This window comes from Prosopis cineraria, unplaced genomic scaffold (genome assembly GCF_029017545.1).
Source record: "Prosopis cineraria cultivar Desert tree isolate PC_DT_omini unplaced genomic scaffold, ASM2901754v1 PC8, whole genome shotgun sequence".
In the NCBI taxonomy this organism is placed as follows: Eukaryota; Viridiplantae; Streptophyta; class Magnoliopsida; order Fabales; family Fabaceae; genus Prosopis; species Prosopis cineraria.
Genome location: NW_026555339.1, coordinates 9355655 through 9376860, shown reverse-complemented (window position 1 = coordinate 9376860; position 21206 = coordinate 9355655). Strand labels below are relative to the sequence as shown.

The 21206-nt window shown below is 27.2% G+C and overlaps 1 protein-coding gene across 1 annotated transcript; it reads left to right on the top strand.

The window, feature by feature from the left end:
- The first annotated feature begins 444 nt into the window (after positions 1 to 444).
- LOC129317729 (protein DETOXIFICATION 41-like) lies at positions 445 to 7168 on the top strand. The gene is made up of 8 exons (XM_054962097.1): positions 445 to 874; positions 2471 to 3015; positions 4098 to 4184; positions 4736 to 4792; positions 4896 to 5134; positions 5625 to 5743; positions 6281 to 6367; positions 6979 to 7168. Exons 1-8 carry the CDS (start codon positions 527 to 529, stop codon positions 7048 to 7050), a joined length of 1554 nt encoding a protein of 517 aa, XP_054818072.1. The 5' UTR covers positions 445 to 526; the 3' UTR covers positions 7051 to 7168.
- The last annotated feature ends 14038 nt before the right edge of the window (positions 7169 to 21206 follow it).

The window sequence follows — 21206 nt, the reverse complement described above, 5'->3', positions numbered from 1 at the left end:
TAGCCCCAATAGTTTTCAACTCTCTAAAACTTAGTACTCGTGATTTCTTAATTTGATAGATTATAAAGATTGAGCTATATTAATTTAAAGTTCAAGAATTAAATTGACAATTGAGATAAAGTTAATTTGTGAACTAAAAATTATATTATCTCAAAATTTTATCTAGAAAAATAAAAAATAAATAACTAAATAAATATATACATAAGCATAAAGTACTTCGTGACTCTTATAATATTATAATAATGAAATAAATTAAGTTGTTATTTGTTAGCTCCAACTACTAGTCGTCTCGTGGCGAAGACCGACAGATTACTCTAACTAAAGTAACACAAGGAAAGAATGAGGGATGTATGGCTTTAAGATTACTTTTAAAACTTTCCAAAAGAAACAGATGAATAATTATTATATCTGTGGTATTATAAATAAGCACATAATCATTACAACACAAACACAAACACTAATTAGTAGTGTGGAAATTAATCACCCGTGAGAGTGAGCTTAATTATTGCGTTGTGAGCAAGGAAGCATGGGTCCAACATCAGAGAATGACAATAACCAGCCACTGATAGAGCAGCAGAATGGGACCGGGGCAGGCGGCAGAGCGGCGGCGGCGGCGGCTGCCCGGGGAATGTCGGCGGACGAGGTGGAGGAGATGCTGGAGAGAGGGAGGATAAGGATTGGAGGATGGGTGAGGCTGGTTGGGTGGGAATCTAAGGTTCTATGGCATCTCTCTGGGGCATCCATTGTGGTGTCCTTGTTCACTTACATGCTCACCTTCGCTAGTCTCATGTTCACCGGCCACCTCGGCACCGTCGCTCTTGCCGGAGCCTCCATAGCCAGCGTTGGAATTCAAGGTCTTGCTTATGGAATCATGGTACTGTTGATCATTTCCCCACCATCTTTTTGCTAATAATTACTTGATTTGAATTCGATTCTTTTTATTCCTTCGTTTCTATTTATAGAATAAAAAAAATAATATATAATATTACATTTATAAGATATGTTATCAATTTTTCATTTTAATTTTTTTTTACATTTTATTAAATATTTTTGTGATAAAATATGTTATTAATATATATATATATATATATATTTAATAGAGATAAATTTAAAATTTTATAATAAAAATTTAATAAGTTTTAAAGTTTTTTTCTTGTGTTTCAATGAAATTTGTTAAAAATAACTTAATAAAACTGGTGAGAATATGATCTACTCCCTCTGATTTTATTCATGAAAAAGAGGGAGAAGGTTTTTTTTTCTTATTTATAAATTATATTATTAAATTTTTATATAAAATTTTATTTTTGCCTTTTATTGAATGTTAAAAAGAAAAAAAATATACCATTAAAATATGTATATTTAATAAAATTAAATTTAAAAATTTATTAAATTGTTAGATAGATTTTTAAGGTGTTATTTAGTTACAATGAAACATGTTATAAATAAGATTAGAAAAATAAAATTTAAGATTAATTTTTTTATTGGTATAAAATTATTTTCTTTAAAAAATTGGGAGTACATGGGACTGATACCATTTCTGCCATCTTACTAGTTAGGTGCTTGTTGACTTTTGTATCTACTTAATAAATTAATAACGGAGAAACTGTTAGCCTCCACGTGGAGTACGTCACTCGCATTCAAGTTCTCAGTACTTCGTGACGTGACGCAAGTTCAACAACCCTCTGTCATTTCCGTCGTCCTGGATACTATTCTCTCTCTCTTAGTTTAGAAGTTTTTTTTTAATATAATTAAGTATTCTGATAAAATTTATTAAATATATTTTATAATATTAATTTTAAAAAATATGAGTCTAAACTTTTAAAAATACCATTCATCTAATATAATCTCACTTGTGAAATATTAAATAAAGAGAAAAAATATAATAAGGAGGGAAAGATAATATAATTAATGAAAATTTACGTTTATGAAAGTATATTATATTTTATAATACCAAATCACCTCTAATAATATCTTATGAATTGGGATGAAAAGAATATAAATTATTTTCTCTTTTATCTTCGTATAAGCAATAAGATGAGAAAAACTTTGTTACCAAATACCCCCATAACATAATATGAGATATTTTTTAAAAAATTTTTTAGTCTAAAATATAAAATATTGGGTAGTCTTTATAATTTTTTTTTCAACTATACACTTGTTTTATTTATCCTCTAAAAATGATTCATTAAAATTTCAATTACTCTTGTTATTAAAACATTTAATAAGGCATTTCATTAAAAGTATAATTCAAAATATTTATACATTTTTCCTTAAAAGATCAAGGCTACAACTAACTTATATTAAGTAATCAAGGAAGTATTATTTTTTAAAATTATAACCCTATTTTTGATTGAGCAAAATTGTTAACTAGGTTTAGCTTAAGACATAAATTTAAATGCAAGGTCTTCACTTTCATTTCTAGATGATTTATGAATTCATAATATCAGTGTCACATGTGTAATATTTGCAGATAGGTATGGCTAGTGCCGTACAAACAGTATGTGGACAAGCATATGGAGCTAGGAAATACAAAGCAATGGGAATTATATGCCAAAGAGCAATTGTACTTCACTTAGGAGCAGCTTTCCTTCTCACATTCTTATACTGGTTTTCAGGCCCAATTCTGAAGGCCATGGGCCAGGACCAAGACATAGCCGAAGAGGGCCAAATCTTTGCCCGTGGGATCATCCCTCAGTTATATGCATTTGCATTGAGCTGCCCAATGCAAAGGTTCTTGCAGGCCCAAAACATAGTGAACCCATTGGCCTATATGTCTGTGGGTGTGTTTTTGGTTCACATATTGCTGTCTTGGGTTGTGGTTTTTGTTTTGGGCCTTGGGCTCCTTGGGGCTGCTTTGACTCTCAGTTTTTCATGGTGGCTTTTTGTGTTCATTAATGGGCTTTACATTGTTCTGAGCCCATCATGTAAGGAGACTTGGACTGGGTTCTCCATAAAAGCCTTCTCTGGTATTTGGCCTTACTTCAAGCTCACTGCTGCTTCTGCTGTCATGCTCTGGTATGTATCCTTCATGAATTAGAGTGAATGCCTTTGGAGAAATGATAGTAAAGTTCCAAGAAAGAGAATTAATGACAATTAAGTCTTAGAAGAGGGAATTAATAACAAGTAGGTCCTTGATTTAAATAACTTGCAAATATCAATTCAAATAGTTACAAAATGAAGAGTTTTAATTACAAACAAGACATGTATATTTTAAATATAAATATAATTTTGTAATTGTCTGAATCAATATTTATAATTTTTTATAATTTTATTAGAGACCTAATCATCATGAATTTATTTTTTTAACTTTATTATCATTTTCTCATGTCTTTGTGTGGCTCCTATTAGAATTTCTATTGAGTATAGACTTTGAGTTTTTAATTTAATGTCTATGTCTATAGATTAAAGAAAGCTGTACTTTTCACAAGTCATGAATAGCGTGATTTAGTTTAGACAAAGACTCACATTTTAGTCAATAGTAAAAAGTGTAATAGTTTTCACTCCATCCTACCAGAGGTTCTTTTACACTAGGCTCCAACACTCTTTACGAAGCCCAAGCCGGCTTTTCTCAAGGTGATACTTAAATTATTTCTCATCTCACCAAAGAGATCTTTTGAAACCTTTACAGAGTGAAACCTCCAACTTCTATCACCTTAAGGAAGTTGAGATTAAATCTGGAATCATTGAATTAACTGAAAATGTTTTAAAAGATCTCTTTGGTGGGGTAAAAAATAACTCAAGTACCACCTTGGAGAAAGTCGGCTTGAGCTCCATGAGAAATGTTGGAGCTCCATCCAAAAGACTCCGAGGAGAGTGAGGTGAGGACTATTATAAAAAGACCCCAATATTTTTAGTTTATGTTTAGCTTGTTGCTTCTGCCAAACCTATGTACTGTACAATACCGCCATCCCAAGCACACACTTATTAGTCTGTCATGTTATATTTTTCTTATCAAATCTTCAAGATAGCATTGTCTCATGTAACGTGATAAATGATGGAATACAACAACAAACAACAGATCAAACCACACAAAATCAAAATAAGTATATGAAATAAACTAAATCTAACACAACTTTCTTATTTCATTGTGAATGCAGTTTGGAGATATGGTACAGCCAGGGACTTGTGCTCTTATCAGGACTTCTACCAGACCCTACAGTTGCACTGGATTCTATTTCCATATGGTATGTTATCCTTCAAACCCCAAAAACAAAACAGAAAAAATACATATATATTTATATAGAGCTTGTTTATTTTTTGTTTTTAAAAACTATTTTTCATTTTTGAATATAGAAGAATTTAAAAATTTATCTAGATAAGTGTTTTTCATGTATTTGTTTCTAAAATTGTTTTCATTCTTTTGTTTCTAAAAACAAAAAATAGAAACAACTTTAAGTTGTTCTTGTTTTGTTTTTCAAATATATTATATTTGATTATTAAAAATTATAGTTACCTTGATCAATTTTTATTATTAATCACTACTATTAATTGCTTATAACCATCACTGTCAATCTATTTTTTTAATTTTAAAACTGTTTTTTAAATGACATAACCAAACAAATTTTCATTTCATTTTGTTTTAAAAATAATTTTAAAAACTATAGTATAAAACAGTTTTTAAAAACCAAAAATCATAACAGAAACCAAATATACCCATATATATCACAATTTTTTTGGGTTTCAAATGAAGCATGCAATCTAATGAACACTTTACATGAATGCAATGAACTTTCAGTATGAACTACTGGAACTGGGACATAAACTTCATGCTGGGTCTGTGTGCAGCAACCAGGTTAATTTGTTTATAGAATCTTCAATTTTATTATATATTAATTATTAAGTCTAACTTTGTCAACTTCCCACATCATCTCAAATCCACTCATACTTGTGTGCAGTGTGAGAGTGAGTAATGAACTTGGAGCAGCTCATCCAAAAGTGGCAAGATTTGCAGTGATAGTGGTGAACGGGACAAGCTTGTTAATCAGCATAGTTTTTTGCGCACTGATTTTGATATTTAGGGTTGAAATGAGCAAACTCTTCACCACTGACTCTGTAGTCATTCTAGCTGTCTCCAACCTCACCCCTTTGCTTGCCATTTCCGTTCTCTTGAATGGCATTCAACCTATACTCTCAGGTAACAACTAATTAACTATAAAATCCCAAACTCACATTCAATTTCAACTAATCATTTTTGTCAAGAGGGGTATGATCCCATGAGTTTTTAAAGCAATTGCATGCTTAAGTTTCCAAGCTCGAGGCCATTGATTTAGTTCCCTAGTTGTTGAGCAATTATAATTTTTTGTTAAGAGCAAATTTTTCTTTAAACTATAAGATCATTTTCTATAATTTCTTAGTCCTTTTAGTAGTTTTCTTTTTCGGTGGACTAACTATTAAAATTAAAATTTGTTAATTATAGAAACAATATTATACTATTTTAAAATGTTGAAAGAAAATATTGTACTAAAAATGAGTATAGGGTCTAGACAATCCTTGCTCTATAGTTTAAGGGCAAATTTGTCATTTTACTCTTATAATTTTACTGTTCATATTTTCATATTTTGTTCAAATTATGTACTAGGTATATATTAATAGTAAATGCTCTAATGTATTGTGTTGTAATATAGGAGTGGCAATTGGGAGTGGATGGCAAGCTCTGGTGGCTTATGTAAATTTAGTTTGCTATTATGTGATTGGTCTTCCAATTGGCTGTGTTCTTGGCTTTAAAACCAGTCTGGGAGTAGCAGTAAGTTCACACTTTTTTTGGGCAATAACTTAATTCTAAGATTTATTTTTCATCCCTCAAATTTGACTCAATTATTAACTTGATTCTTAAAGTTTAGTCTTTATTAATCAAGTCCTTGAAGTTTTAAAATTATATGTAATTAGTCTTTATGGTTTGATGGAGAAATAGCAGCTTAAGGACTAATATTTGTGTATATTTATGAAATTTTAGAAAATTGTTTGATAAAAATTAAACTTCAAGAGCCAAATTGATAATCAAAATAAATTTAAGGGGCTAAAAATTTTATTATTTTTACCTTAAAAAGAATCAGCACATACAGTAAAAAAATGACTTTTTAACAGTAGTTTTTCAAAAAAAAAATAGTAATAAAAATACAATAAAATTAAAACCTAAAATATGAACCATCTAAATTAAAAAAAAAAACTGGATAGCAGGCGCAAACTAGGTCCATTTCATTCTCATTCTTTTATTAATTAACTTGTTCTAAATTGCTTGTTGATTTTGGTTTAATCTTGGATTTAATTATGTCTTAATTAGGGCATGTGGTGGGGCATGATCGCTGGTATTTTTCTACAGACCCTCATTCTTATCATACTTACCGCCAGAACAAATTGGGATGTTGAGGTATGCAATTCTCATCACAAAGACCTTAATTACTTGTACATTTATGACATTATTATTTATTTTCACAAAAAAATTAGTTATTTATAGTCACCATCATCACCACCACTATCATTATCATTATCATTGTTTATTTATTTGCACGAATGAAATTTAAATTATATTTATAAAAAAAATATTGTGACCAACCATTTAGACATTCAGGTTTTCTTAATAAAATAATAACATATTGGCAATCTGTTGAAGTTTAAAATTTAAGAAAGTTCATTGTCAAACTTTAGTCATAATTAAAGATAGCTAATCCACATAAGTTTATAATTTTTAAATAAGTTTTCTCGTTCAAATTAATGTTATGCATAAAAAATTACCATGGGAGAACTAATATTTATTTGTTTCAATAATGCTTAAATATGAATGAACAGATATTCAATAATACCTTACATTAAATAATTGTACAAAAATATTTGAGCGTTCTGTATAATTGAAAATTTTTCCATACGACCTCACATAAATATGCATAATTTTCTGGTCTCTGAGTGTATATTTATGCACATATTATTTTTGAACTCAAAATTTTTTCTATGTAGAAATTAATAACGTTATTTTTTTTATAGGTTGAAAAGGCAGTTACTCGAGTGAAAAGATCAGCAGAAGAAGAGAAATTGGATTTCATTGATGATATATAGTTGCTGATTTTTTTTTAATTTTTGTTAAGATTAATGTGTTTTTTTTTAATATAGTAAGACAGTCGATTTTTGGATGGCACTATATGGAACACTCTCTAATGTTGACCACCGTTTTCAACACACTGATCAACAAAAGGTAACAAATAACGAATATTATCATATTAATTAATCAGACTTAGTTTCTACTTCTTTTACAAGAAAGCCATAAAAATCTTTTGCAATATGACATTTTTGCACCAAAGCCCAAATTACATAATTTATCCATTTGAAAGTTGTCAGACCGACATTGCTTGGGCCCACATCCAAAAATATATGATGCGTGAAAAATTTTAACTTTTAAGATATGTTTGGTTGGGGGAGGGAGGGTAGCCTGCTTCCCTCCCCTCCTTTGGTTTGGTGGAGGCCTCTCCAAAACCTCCCCCCCTCCTAAATTGGGGGAGAGCTCCCCTTCTCTCCTTCCCCCCAACCAAACATACCTTTGGGAACATGCCATGAGAGGATAGAGCCATCATAGAGTGAACTTTTTATTAGGTTAAAGAATGAAGTCTTTTGACCATATTTTAAAATAAATATATTCAAAAAATACATTTAAAATAATTTTAGATGAAAAAAAATATTCCTAAATAAATTTAAATAAAGTGCCAAGTCATATATCAACTCCAATTAGATTGAGTAAAAATGACTTTTTTTATACAAAAATAACTTTTATTTTATAAATAAGTGATTCAAGATTTGGTGATTGTTTAAATTGAAATTGTACAAATAAGATTTAAGACTACTAAAACTTTTGAAAGTGACATTGATCAAAAGTGATGTGGGTTAGTCATAATTTTTGCTTAGATACTTTCTATTAATAAGTGATTTTGAGAAAGTTGGTAATCAAAATCAGTTACGATTGTATAATAATTACTTATAAATGTATAATTATTAAAAAGGACATATTTTAATAAAGTTGTTTGATTTTTCATAATTATCAATATAATAATTATAATTAAACAAGATTTTGATCATCATGACTTTTAAAAGTGACATTGATCAAAAGTCATGTTAGTGCATTATAATTTCTTTGAGATACTTTTTATTAATAAGTGATTTTGAGAAAGTTGATTTTGTCTTGATTTCATTAATCAAAATCACTTTTGAATATATAATTAACCAAAAAGAGTATGACTTTGGGTTTGTTTAGAATTCAATTAGATATAAATGATTATAAAAAAAATTGATTAACATGATTGATTTTAATTATAATTGATTATATTGTAATACAATCTGTTTAAATATTATTTTTTTAAAATTAATTTTAACATAATTGAAGATATTTGAATGATTTAGTTAGAATCAATTTTAATTATAAAAATTACCATAAAGGACATTATTTTTAAAAATTAAATTATTAATAAAGTTGTATATAATATTATTAAATTTTTTAAAATTTATTTAAGAAGTAAAATATATTATTTAACCTATATATTTGATTAATTATAGAAATTTAAATTATATTAATATCAAAAATTTAATTTACTATTTTAGTCCTTTTAAATTGTTTCCCATTTCAGTTGTTTAAAACTTCGTGCTATATAATCCCCATTGAAAACATAAAAGGTTAATAAGTAAATAAAAGCTTGAACTCTTCAATAAAAATTTTAGAGGATTTTTTGATAAAAATTAAACTTCAAAGGCCAAATTGATAATCAAAGTAAATTTGAGAGGCTAAAAATTATGTTATTTTTAATTTAAAAAAATCAGCACACAGTAAAAAAAAACTCTTTAACAGTAGGTTTTTCCCAAAAAAAATATTAACATAGTTAGTAATAAAAATACAATAAAATTAAAACCTAAAATATGAACCGTCTAAATCAAAAAATGCTGGATAGCAGGCGCAAACTAGGTCCATTTCTTTCTCATTCTTTTATTAATTAACTATTCTTAATTACTCATTTTGGTATAATCTTTGATTTAATTATGTCTTGATTAGGGCGCGTGGTGGGGCATGATCGCACAATAGTCGTGCAAAAATATTTGAGAGTTCTGCACAATTGAAAATTTTTCACGTGACCTCACATAAAAATGCATAATTTTCTGGTCTCTGAGTGTATATTTATGCACATATTATTTTTGAATTCAAAATTTTTCTATGTAGAAATTAATAACGTTATTTTTTTCATAGGTTGAAAAGGCAGTCAGTAGACTGAAAAGATCAGCAGAAGAAGAGAAATTGGATTTCCTTCATGATATATAGTTGATGAATTTCTTTTTTTTAATTTTTTTGTTAAGATTAATGTGTTTTTTTTAATAGTAAGCTAGTCGATTTTTGGATGGTACTATATGGAACACTCTAATGTTGACCAACGTTTTCAAATTTCAACACACTGATAAACAAAAGATGACAAATAACGAGTATTATTAATTATTGGATTAATTAATTTTTGTTTCTTTTACAAGAAAGTCATAAAACCATCTTTTGTAATATGAAATTTTTGCACCGAGGCCCAAATTACAAAATTTGACAATTTGAAAAATGTCTGGCCCAACATCGCTTGGGCCCATATCCAAAAATACATAGAGTAAACCTTTTATTGGGTTAGAGAATAGAGTCTTCTGATCATATTTCAAATAAAAAAGATAAAAAATTACATTCAAAATAATTTTAGACGATAAATAAATATCCCTAAATAAACTTAAATAAAGAGCCAAGTCATATATCAACTCCAATTATTGAGTAAAAATGACTTTTATTTTATAAACAAGTTATTCAAGATGCCGTGCTTGTTTAGATTGAAGTTGTAAATTTTAGACCATAAGAACTTTTGAAAATGACATTGATCAAAAGTGATATTAGTTAGTCATAATTTATGTTTAGATACTTTTTTTATTAATTACTGATTTTGAGAAAATTGGTAATCAAAATCAATTATGATTGTATAATCATCACTTATAAATGTATAATTACTAAAAAGGGCATATTTTAATATAGTTGTTTAATTTTTCATAATTATCAATATAATAATTATCACTAAACAAGATTTTGAACATCATGACTTTTAAAAGTGACATTGATCAAAAGTGATGTTGGTACTAAGGGTGATCAAATGTATGGTTTAGTTTAGTTTTGATCAAAACATGAACTAAATCAAATTAATCAGTTTGTACAAAGAATGACACTTGATAGGTTTTTTGTTAAAGTCAATTTGGTTTATACACAGATCAAGTTTTAATATTTTCTTGACTCTTTTTTTCCTTTCATATTCCAAAATCAAGTCACATTTTTAAGTTTATTATTTATGAATAGAAATAAATATTATATTAAAAATAAAAATATTCAAATTTTGTTACTAATAAACATTAGAGTATATGCATTGTAAGTAACGTTAACCCAAATTAAATTTTATTACAAACTTTCTTAATGTCTATAATAAAAAGAAACTAGTTTGAAATCAATAAAAGGAAAATATGTTTTAGTAGCAAGTTATGAAATTTTTTTACTCTCCTTAATCAGCAATGGCAAATGCAATACACTTCTTCTTAATTTGGACCATCTTTTACTGAAAAAATAATTAGCAAAATTGAAAAAAAGTAGGGTTAGAAATTCTATTTTAGGCTTGTGTTGGACTTTAATTGAGGTCAAAATTTAAAAATAATAAACAATAATTAATAGTCCAATATTAATTATAAAAAATACATTTAAAAATATAAAAAAGGTTTGGTTAAGATTTCAAGGAAGAAAAACCAAAATTTAAACCAAACCATTCGATTTTTTTTAATTTATAAAACCAAACCAAACCTTACTAATAATCAATTTAATTTAATTTTAATTGAATTAGTTTGAATTGATTTAATTTGATCGGCTTTATTCGGTTTTGGTCACCCTTAGTTGGTGCCTTGTAATTTCTTTTAGATGCTTTTTATTAATAAGTGATTTTGAGAAGGTTGGTTTTGTCTAGATTTCATTAATCAAAATCACTTATGAATACATAGTTACCGAAAAAGAGTATGACTTTAACAAAGTTGTTTAATTTTCCAAAATTATCATTTAATAATTATCATGATTAAATATAATTTAGTAAATGGCATGACCATTTGAATATAATTATCATTATTATTTAATAATTTAAGTGAAGTACATATTTAACTGCCAGAACTTTGTACTTTTTTGGCTGTGGTCCCACATAATTTGACGATGTTAAAAAAATTTGTCTACTCAGTAGTTCACAGCCCTTTTTGACTGAATAAAATATCAGACACTTCAAATCACTTAATATGTGTTTGGTTTTTAATTTATTAAAAATTTATTTAATAAAAATTAATTTGATAAAAATTAATTTAATAAAAATTAATTGTTATAATAAAATTTATATTTAAATATATTTTTTTAAAAGTCAATTTAGTATATTAAAAATTATTTGAATTATAATTGTGAAATGTACTTTTAAATGTACAATTAACAAAAAGAACATTAATTTACAATAATTTATAACTTTTATTATACAAATATAATATATTTAAAATATTTAAAAAATATAATAAAGATTTTAAATAACATAAAATTTGATCTATAATGCTAAAAACTTAATTTCTAATTATTTATACTTTTTAATTTATAATTTTAAAAAATATGATGAAGATTTATAATTTTTGTTATACATTAATGCTAAATATTAATTATTTAATTTATAATAATAAAAACTTGATATCTAATTATTCTTATTTAAATGATAATTATATTTTTAATAAATTAATTATTTTTTAAATAAAAAATAAGATATTAAATTTGAGGTAATATAGTTAAATAAGATCCTATTTTTCAAAAGTAACAAAATGAAGCTTTTAAGATAAGAAAGCACATTTAGCTTATACTAAAAAGACTTTCAAAAAGCACATTTAATCTTATTAAACTACACCCAAATAATTTTTCACATCTTAAAAGTGAGAAAGTGTTTTTAGAATATAAAAAATGCAATACCTAAATGGTGCCTTATCCTCTTAATTCACCAAAGGTAGCCAATGTTAAAACATATAATTTTTTTAGAAAAATTTTGAGATAGTTATTGCATAAAATCTCTCACTTTTAAAAATTTAAAATTAATCTTCATAATCTCTCTATCTTTAGCACGGACTCTCCTACTATTATTTTGTAAATATATTACTAAGAAATTTTCATCTCATATTAAAAACTATCTGATATAAGCTAATATTACGTGTCTTTTTAGTTTCGCTTTTGCTCACCCTGCCTAGTTATCAGTATCAAAAAAATCAGCAGCCACTTCTTGCTCCTGAGAATACTGATCTATCCAGGTCGGCCATTAATTATATATCAAACCTTATAATTCTCGCATTTATGCTGATTTGTTTTTTGGGTTTAGGTTGCGAAACAAACACACATCACTTTCACATATGGTTCTCAGTTTCCCTCAGAACACTCATTTGCGAGCATTTTGGTCCACACAACACCACACCTAGCCACCCACAAGGGTGTCCAAGAAAAATGTAGGGGTAGGTTAAGAACGAGAGGGGCCATATAAGACCATAACAACAGACAATAGCCCTACACCGTCCATTTCTTTGATAAGATATTTTTTTAAATTTTTAATGATTGATTTTCAATTAGAATAATATATTATGTATAATGCATATGACTACATAAAACCTGTACATTTTTGTGAGGCACAAGAAATATGCCTTGTGAATAGCAAAAACTAATGATCATCATGTGCTTTGATCAACTAATTAAAAAATTGAGTTAACTTAACTAGAAATTTGAAGTTCAAGTCTTGAATACATAACAGCGATTAAATTCTCAATGAAAAGTATGCCTCATGAAAAAATGCCCCGCAAGTTATTGACCGAATTAGTTTGGGTCAAACATCTAAATACTAGAACAAAGCAAAGCAAAACAAAAGAAAAACTAATGTCATCCTTCTACCTATACTGAGGGCAAAAAATATATCCTTTTTAATTTAGTTGTTGCATTAAAATTTAAACAGTTATCTCGCCAAAGGAAATTTTTATATTTAACATTAAGTTTAATAAATTAAAACTAAGAATTTATTAAATTTGAGGGAGAAGAATCCTATTGCTGTAGCGGCTACAACAACATGGTGGTGGTTTTTGATAATTAATTAATATGGATTTTTTTTCAAATTTAACCTGCACTGATTAATTTTTATATATTTTAAAATTTTTATTTATAATCATCATTGTTATAGTAGCTTCTATTTGTTATTTTTAATCTACACTTACTAGATTTTATTAATCAAATAATACTGAGACACAGAGAATGCAAATGATCTAGGAGGCAATATTTCATCCTGTCAGAAGTTAGGTCTCTATTTAAAATTTGTTCTGATATTTTTCTTAAAAAATTAATATATTATAAATCTTCATAAGTTTTTTCCAAACAATATTAGTTTTATGCTCCATATTGGTATTTAATTATACTAATTTTATTTTAAAAATAATATTATCAATATGAAAATAATATCATTTATTTTTTTCCATTGTCCCATATCTTGGGAAATATGGGATATTATCACCAATTATCTAAACTAATTTAAACTCTCATTGTGTGTAACGGTTATTATCAATGGTGATCTCATGAATATTTTGAAAATACATTTGTCAAATAAGTTGATATTATCAATTGAACCAAGCACCTCTCCATGCGTAAAATAATATCATTATTTATACATGAATCATCATGCATGCAGTGACACTATCACATCCTATGTAATCTTTCAATTTTTCATGTATTTTATTATATTTTGTGTAATTTTATTTTTTTAAATATTTTTACATATATTTTAAAACGATTTAAATATAAATATCTAAATTTTAAAAAGTGAGTCTAAAATAAGACAATGATATTTAAAGACCCTTTTAGAACATTATTTACTACTAAGGATCTTAAAATTTTAAAATTTCAAAAAAAGACCAAAATTAAAAATTTTCTAATTAATTTTTTCACAACTCATTTTTCATATTTTTAACACTAATATTTTATAATAGATGCGTTGCTTAAATAAGTAATTGGAGATTTACACCTCAATTCTTGTATAAATCACTTGAAATATTGAAATCGTAGATGATGATTGTTGACTATTGAAAACATCAAAATTGTTTATCAAAAGGATAAAAATCTGAATACTCACTATGTTAAAAATGGCTACTGAAAATTTGATAGATAAGAATTAAAAAATTGGATAAAAAGTTTTTAATTTCATCTAAAGACCAAGGTTTTTTTATAAATTTCATAATTGTAAGATCTTTAATTATTCTAATTAATATTTTTAGGAGTTTTTTAAATGTTGTTTTTCTATCTAATAATTGTTTTTTTTCCCAGATTCCTATCTTCTAATAATTACAAAAACTGAATGCAAAGACAATTGACCTGACTAGCTAGCCTACGTAAAGTATCCCATAGAGATAAAGATTCCCTGATTGATTTGGAAAACCGAAAGAACCCACAAGGTGACTCCTAAATCTAATTTGTGGACAGAAATAAATTGAAGCTAAGGATTGAGATTGAGAGGGGGAGATCTGACCACAGAAAACTTGTCAGAGATTTGTGGGATGGCATAAGAAATCTCAGTCATTTTCCAAAATGCAACTTCAAGAATATGATGGAACAAGAAGAAACAAGTCCACATTCACCCAACTTGTGTTATGTGTGTGTGTGTGTGTGTGTGTGTGTGTGTGGGGCTTTGAATTAATGTTGTTATTATCTCTTGTTTTTGTTGTCCTGTTGTTATATGTATTGTTATTTCCTTCATGTCATTTTCTGTGCTTTAACTCTTATCAACTTGCTCTGTTGGCCTCAAGATTATCATTTTCAAGAATTCACACCCCTATATATGTTGCATTATATTTTTCTTTCAAGTATCAATAAAAGCATGTGTTTTATGAAGTTTGAATAGAATATATTATTATAATTACTATTAAAAAATATGACTTTCTATAAGTTTATAGTTTATATTAAGTTATTAAAAGAAATTTATGAGTATCAATTTATGAAGTTTGAGAAATGAACTACTTTATTTATCGCCGATAAAAAGTATAGTAGATTTAGATCCTCTTGGCATCCAAAAAAAAAAAAAAAAGATCCTCTAAAGTAAGTTGCAGTAGGAAGACATGAAAATAAAATTGTGGATTCCACTATTTATGAACTTACATAAGTGGAATCCATAGTTTTCTTGTTATCGTTTTCTACTTTTCGATGAACTTCAAAAGATCTAAAATAGTAGTGTGACTTGTTGGAATTTATATATTATGGGGAAAAATTTATTACAGATAAAAAGTGTAGTAAATTTAGATCCTCTTTATATATATATATATATATATATAATCCTCTAAAGTAATTTACTAGGTGAAGTAGGAAGACATGAAAATAAAATCATGGATACCACTTTTGTATTTATGAACTCACATAACCGGAACCCATAGTTTTCTTTTTATTGTCTTCTACTTTGAATTTCTATATTATTGGAAAAAAATTATATAGGATAGAAAAGGTGCTTGTTTTTCATTAATAAATCGAGACATATTCATTCTTTATATATTATTTTTTCTATAACAAATTTTTATTTTTAATATTATTAATATATTAAAATTCACTTATTTTGATTTAATTGGATAAAAATATATTAAATATATTATGTTTAAATCTTGCCTTATGTTATATATTTTTATTATCTGTTCATGAAGCTAAATCATCTCATTAATTTAACAATTCTGTTGATTTTTTTTTTTTTGGTCTCACAAGTATTCTCTTATAAGAGACAATCCTATTTAAGGTAAAGTCAAATTTTTTTAATATTCTAAAATGCAAGTTAAACTTTGTGGGCAAATTTTACTTCTTAAATGTTCCTTAGTTACTTAATTCACATAAATAAAAGAAATTAGGTGAGTTTGTTATTTGTAAGAGTATAATATTAATTTTTTTATTCAGTTTATGTTTTCTGAAGTGACATTATTATGTCGATATATTTTATAAATCATTTGGTACATGCAAGAGAGATTATAACTCATCGAATTACAGTAAATTGATCTCATACCATTAACTTGAGTTTTTTAATTGAAAGAAGCTTAATATGAAAATATTCCATCTTTTTTTTAGGTAAAGAAAATATTCCCTCTTCATTATTCCAAGCAAAAATTGCCCATGAGGACTAGAAGGTTCACATATTTGGCATACCGCCCAACTTTTGAAGTAGAACCTGCAGAGGACCATGATCCTACAGAGACAATATGTTTTTAGAAAATAAAAATATTAAAATACCTTCTTTCTGCAATAATCTATAGAAGTTGTCTATTAACCTTCAACAATATATATTGTAAATATAGAAAAAGAAAACGCATATCCCTTAAGGAGCATAATCTCTTGTAAGCTTTATTTTTACATTATGCCCAAATATATAAGCCTTATAGGCCCTGCAACCTATTCTTCCTATATTCCAATATTAGCATATCTGTCTATACCTAGAGGCTATTAATTAAATTACATGTATAGAACCTAGAAATTTTTAACCTTTCATCATATTCATATATGAACAGAACATAACGCGTGAAAGTGATATCAAAGCGTGATAGAGTGAAGACTGGAGAGAGAGAAGCTAATATGAATAATGGTGATGGGATATGATGTTGATTTAGTGTTCCAACTTCACAAGGGAAGTGTTTGTGAAAAGTCCAAGGTTAAATAAATGTAGTCCCCACCACTGTTTCAAAAGTCAAATTGGATATTGAACTTGAACAATTAATGATTATTATTTTTTATGATTTAATCGATTAGGTTGACAGTTTAACTGATAATATAATAATTAAAAAATAAAAAATAATAATAAATATATATAATATATAAAAAATTAAATCTATAATATATCTAGTTGTTAATAAAATAATACAATAAAACTATAAAATTAATAATGTTATATAAAATAATTTTATAATTTGTCTATTATAGGTGAATATTGGTTAAATTAGATATGATTAGATGCAAAACTATCTACATTTGCACTTATAACTGTCAACTTTAAAAAAAAAATAGTTTCAAATTATATTTTATATACGTGAAGGGTCCAAAAATGAAGTTGGTTTGTAGCAAGTCTATTTTTTGAATTTTGTTAGTTTTTTTAATTTTTAAATATTTTTTAATATTCTGTTTAGAACCATTCGATTTTTTGAAAAACATTTAAGCTTTTGATTAAACTGTGATTTTGGCTCAATAACGTCTTAACTTCAATCCAATTCGACTTAACCATAAAAACTAATTTTTTGATCCAAACCAAGTCATTAACATCTCTAGTTTGAATTTTTGGTTCTATAACATTCCAAAAATCTTAACTTCAAATTAATCAAGTCAAATGAGTTTAAGTCAGTAATTGAGGGTAATTAGGAAATTAACGTGGTGTGTGGTTTAAGAGGGCTAATGAGCCTATTGAGTTATGATTACAACCTTAAGATTGAATTCGGAATGATAATGGGCCACCTAGGCCCTATAGTGGGAAAAAAAATATGAGGAAAGAGATCCCTATGCCACAGCATAGAGGCCAAAATTCATGAGAGAAGCTTTCTATGCCACATGCCGTGATGCATGACACTTTTTTACACAAGACACGCATGCTTTGTACGCATGATCAAAATTTAAAGTTCATCAAATGCAAGTCTGATAAAGAAAAAAAGGAGAAAAAAGATAGGAAAGGAGAAGAGCACAAGGAAGCTTTGCTAGGGCACAAGTTGGGGCACCATTTAGGAGTTATCTGAAGCTTTCAACCTCTACTAGTAAGTTTCTTAAGCCTAATCCTTCTTTCTCTTCCACTTTTCTTGAGTTTTAAAATTAAGGTTTATTAGGGAATTTGATTTTGGAACTAATGGAGCTATGGGTTCAAACTTATTAACTTAAATAAAATTAATGAGAGCTGTTTGAGTGATTTAAACTCTGGTATAAGCAATAAATGTGTTTTTGGTTGATGGGGCCATTAATATTAGAAAATCTACAATAAACGTGGTAGTTGGAGAGTGTGATACCATTAATGATGGTATAGAAGTCCAATGGAATTAATAAAAGTTAAAAGGAGCTAACGAACAAAATGAGTATATGTAAAATACTAGAGATTGGAGTTTTAAATAATGAAAATGTTGAATTACAGTGTTGGAAATTACCCTAATAAGGATATTAATAATTGCTGGTATAATTAAATTGTAGAATAACTATCCTTGACACCATACAAGCTTTGTAAAGTTTTAGAAGTATATTATTGAGGGGTAAACCTTTGATTTCTTAAAGGTTAAAGATAACTGAGGAAAATCTTTTTTATGCTTTTGTGTGTTAATTAGTTACTTTGATTTATAAATTATTATTGAAACTTGTGAAATTGTTTCTAGAGAAAGTGTGGCCTGATACAATTGTACAACACATATTTAGCTTGATTTATCTGTGTGTTGAAGTAGGTGGAATGATAATTAATAGGTAAGTCATATGGAGAAATGACTGGACTGGTGAGTAATTTGAGAAGTAAAATAGTTAGTAGAGTTATATGATATACTCTGAAGTGATTTTATGCAAAGTACAATGATGTTATTTAGCATGTTAGATATGTTGAGTTATATATATGCTATGAATTGTTTGCACTTGTGCATTGCATGATCATATGAGGTAAAAATTCATCTAGAAATAGGAGTGGTGAGTTAAAATTCACGTGGTATGACTACAATTCGGAGCTCGATGACTTGCCTAGATATATTTATATTTATTGTCTCATTTGTTTGATGAAAACTGTTTCATTATTTATTGAAGGACTTGAACCAAACCTAGTTTTTACTTGTTTGACAAGGAAGCTAGTTTAAGGAGAACGACATTTCACGATGTGAGATTTTAGAAAAATTATGACCCATAAGTGAGTTAAGTAACCTTGACCGGGTAGGTTTTCATGCATGAAAGGCTAGGATAGTCTCATTATATAGATGAGCCCATTGTGTAATAAGCCACTGTTTCATGTCGGAGGCATTAGAAGGACATAAGGGAGAAGTGATCATACATATTGTTAAAAAAAGGTACATGGTTGTTTATATTGTAATCCTTATGATAGGACTATATGAATTCATGTTATTAGCTATGTGAAATGTGAAATAAGCCTTATAAATGATAAGTTGATATGCGCATGAAAATTAAATGCCACTTACATTTTAATTAATTGACATGCATTAATATAGGTTAGAGATAACTTAGTTATTAAGTAGTTATGCTCACCCTTTTCTCTTCAATATTACAGGTGCTAGATCATTAGGATAGGATAAAGGGAAACAGTTCAAGGCTTGGGATTTTTATTCTAAATTTATAGGCCTCGTTTATTTTAAAAATTAATATGTATAATTTATCATGATATTGCCAACTAGAAGATTATATATTTTTGCTTAGTTGCACTATTTGATTTTTAAGCTAAGTTGTATATTTTAAACCTTAAGTTGTATGCGTGTTAAATAAAATATCTAGAAATGACCAAAATACTAGTGCAAGTGAGGAGTGAGAAAATTCATGATTGATGATGAATTATATGATGTTTTATGCAATTCAGACTTCCCCTTCTATTTTTGTTATTAAAGAGTTGAGTATGAACAACGTTGTAAATGTGCTATAGTTTCATATTTAAATCATTTTTTAATCAAAAGTTAAATACCTGCTTTTAAACTTACTCCTTCCACAATCATATCCTGACTTGGGTGCCCAATTTATAATTCAAGTGCCAAAGGCTTAAATCTTACCCTAGATCATCTCAATCAAAATTGGACGTCAGACGAAGAAATGAGGTGCATTAAAAATTCATCCTTATTGTCGTTAAATGACAACAATGAAAGCTGTCATCCTGTACAATGTATTATGGCTCATAGCACTTACACAGCGGCCCATGGCACAGTAAGAGAAGTGCCACAGCACGTTGGTGACATGTCGCAGCACACCTCCTATTTCTTGCACAAATGATGTTTTTGACCCTTAATGCCAATGTTTAAAGACCTTTCTTTATATCCTATGATTCGATATACATATTTTATTCTAATTTTAGTTTATAAAATGATATTAAAGCATTTTAAAAGTTTGAAAACTTGGGTCCCCATTCATGTGAATTTAAAAACTTAGTAATCCTCTTAGTTTAATTACGTGATTACTTTAGTTTTAGAATTAAATATAAATTAATAAGGTTAACCTTACTTGTTCAATTGAGATTTTGAAATAATGATCCCCACATTCAGCAACTTAAAGTGTGTGATTGGTGCAAATGCTAGGAAAAATTAATAATTCTAAATTAACTTCACATAAATAATTTAAATATAGAAAAATCTTTTAAAATTATAAAATTATTATGAATTTCATGTTTTTTTATTGAGGTTATTAGTTTGTTAGTAAATCAAATAAACAGCAAAAATTAACAACTATCTTATAATAATTGACAATTTTAATAAAAGATTTGAAATTTTAAAGTAGTCTTATAATTTTATGAAACTTATTTTTATTTAGATTGCTTGTACAGGATTAAAAATGATTTTTCCTAAATGTTAAATAAGCAGTGGAAGATTACAATCAAGTCTCAAAAAGTTAATTATTTGTTCAGCTCCTTTACAAGTTAAATATTAAACACCTTACAATAAATACAAAGTCAACATTAATAGGGACACTTTTAAAAAAAAAGACAATGATTATACTTTAAAAGACTAAAAATATTTTATATTTTTGAACATACAACTTTTTAAAAAATGCCTTATATTTTTTAACGGAGGGAGTATTTATTACCATTTAAATTCTTAGACTACAATTTATCATAGTTAGTACATATTAATTATAAACAAGAATGAAATTAAAAAGTTAAATATTTTCTTTACAATTTTAAAGATATAACCATCGCTTCTTAATAAAAGGTAAAGTTGATTAATTTTGCCTTATACTAAGAACAAAAGGGAATACTATTACATGGTTGTTCTATTATTTGATATAGGTACTAAAAGCATTTTTAGCGTTGGCTCTTCTTGAGAATAATGATATAATGAATTAGTGGCAATAATAGTGGGACATATATATCGGTATCGAAAACTCCAAAAACATGTGCCACGGTCTCAAGGTGCATGCACGTGATATTATTATTTTGAATGAAAATGATAAAACGTGAAAATAA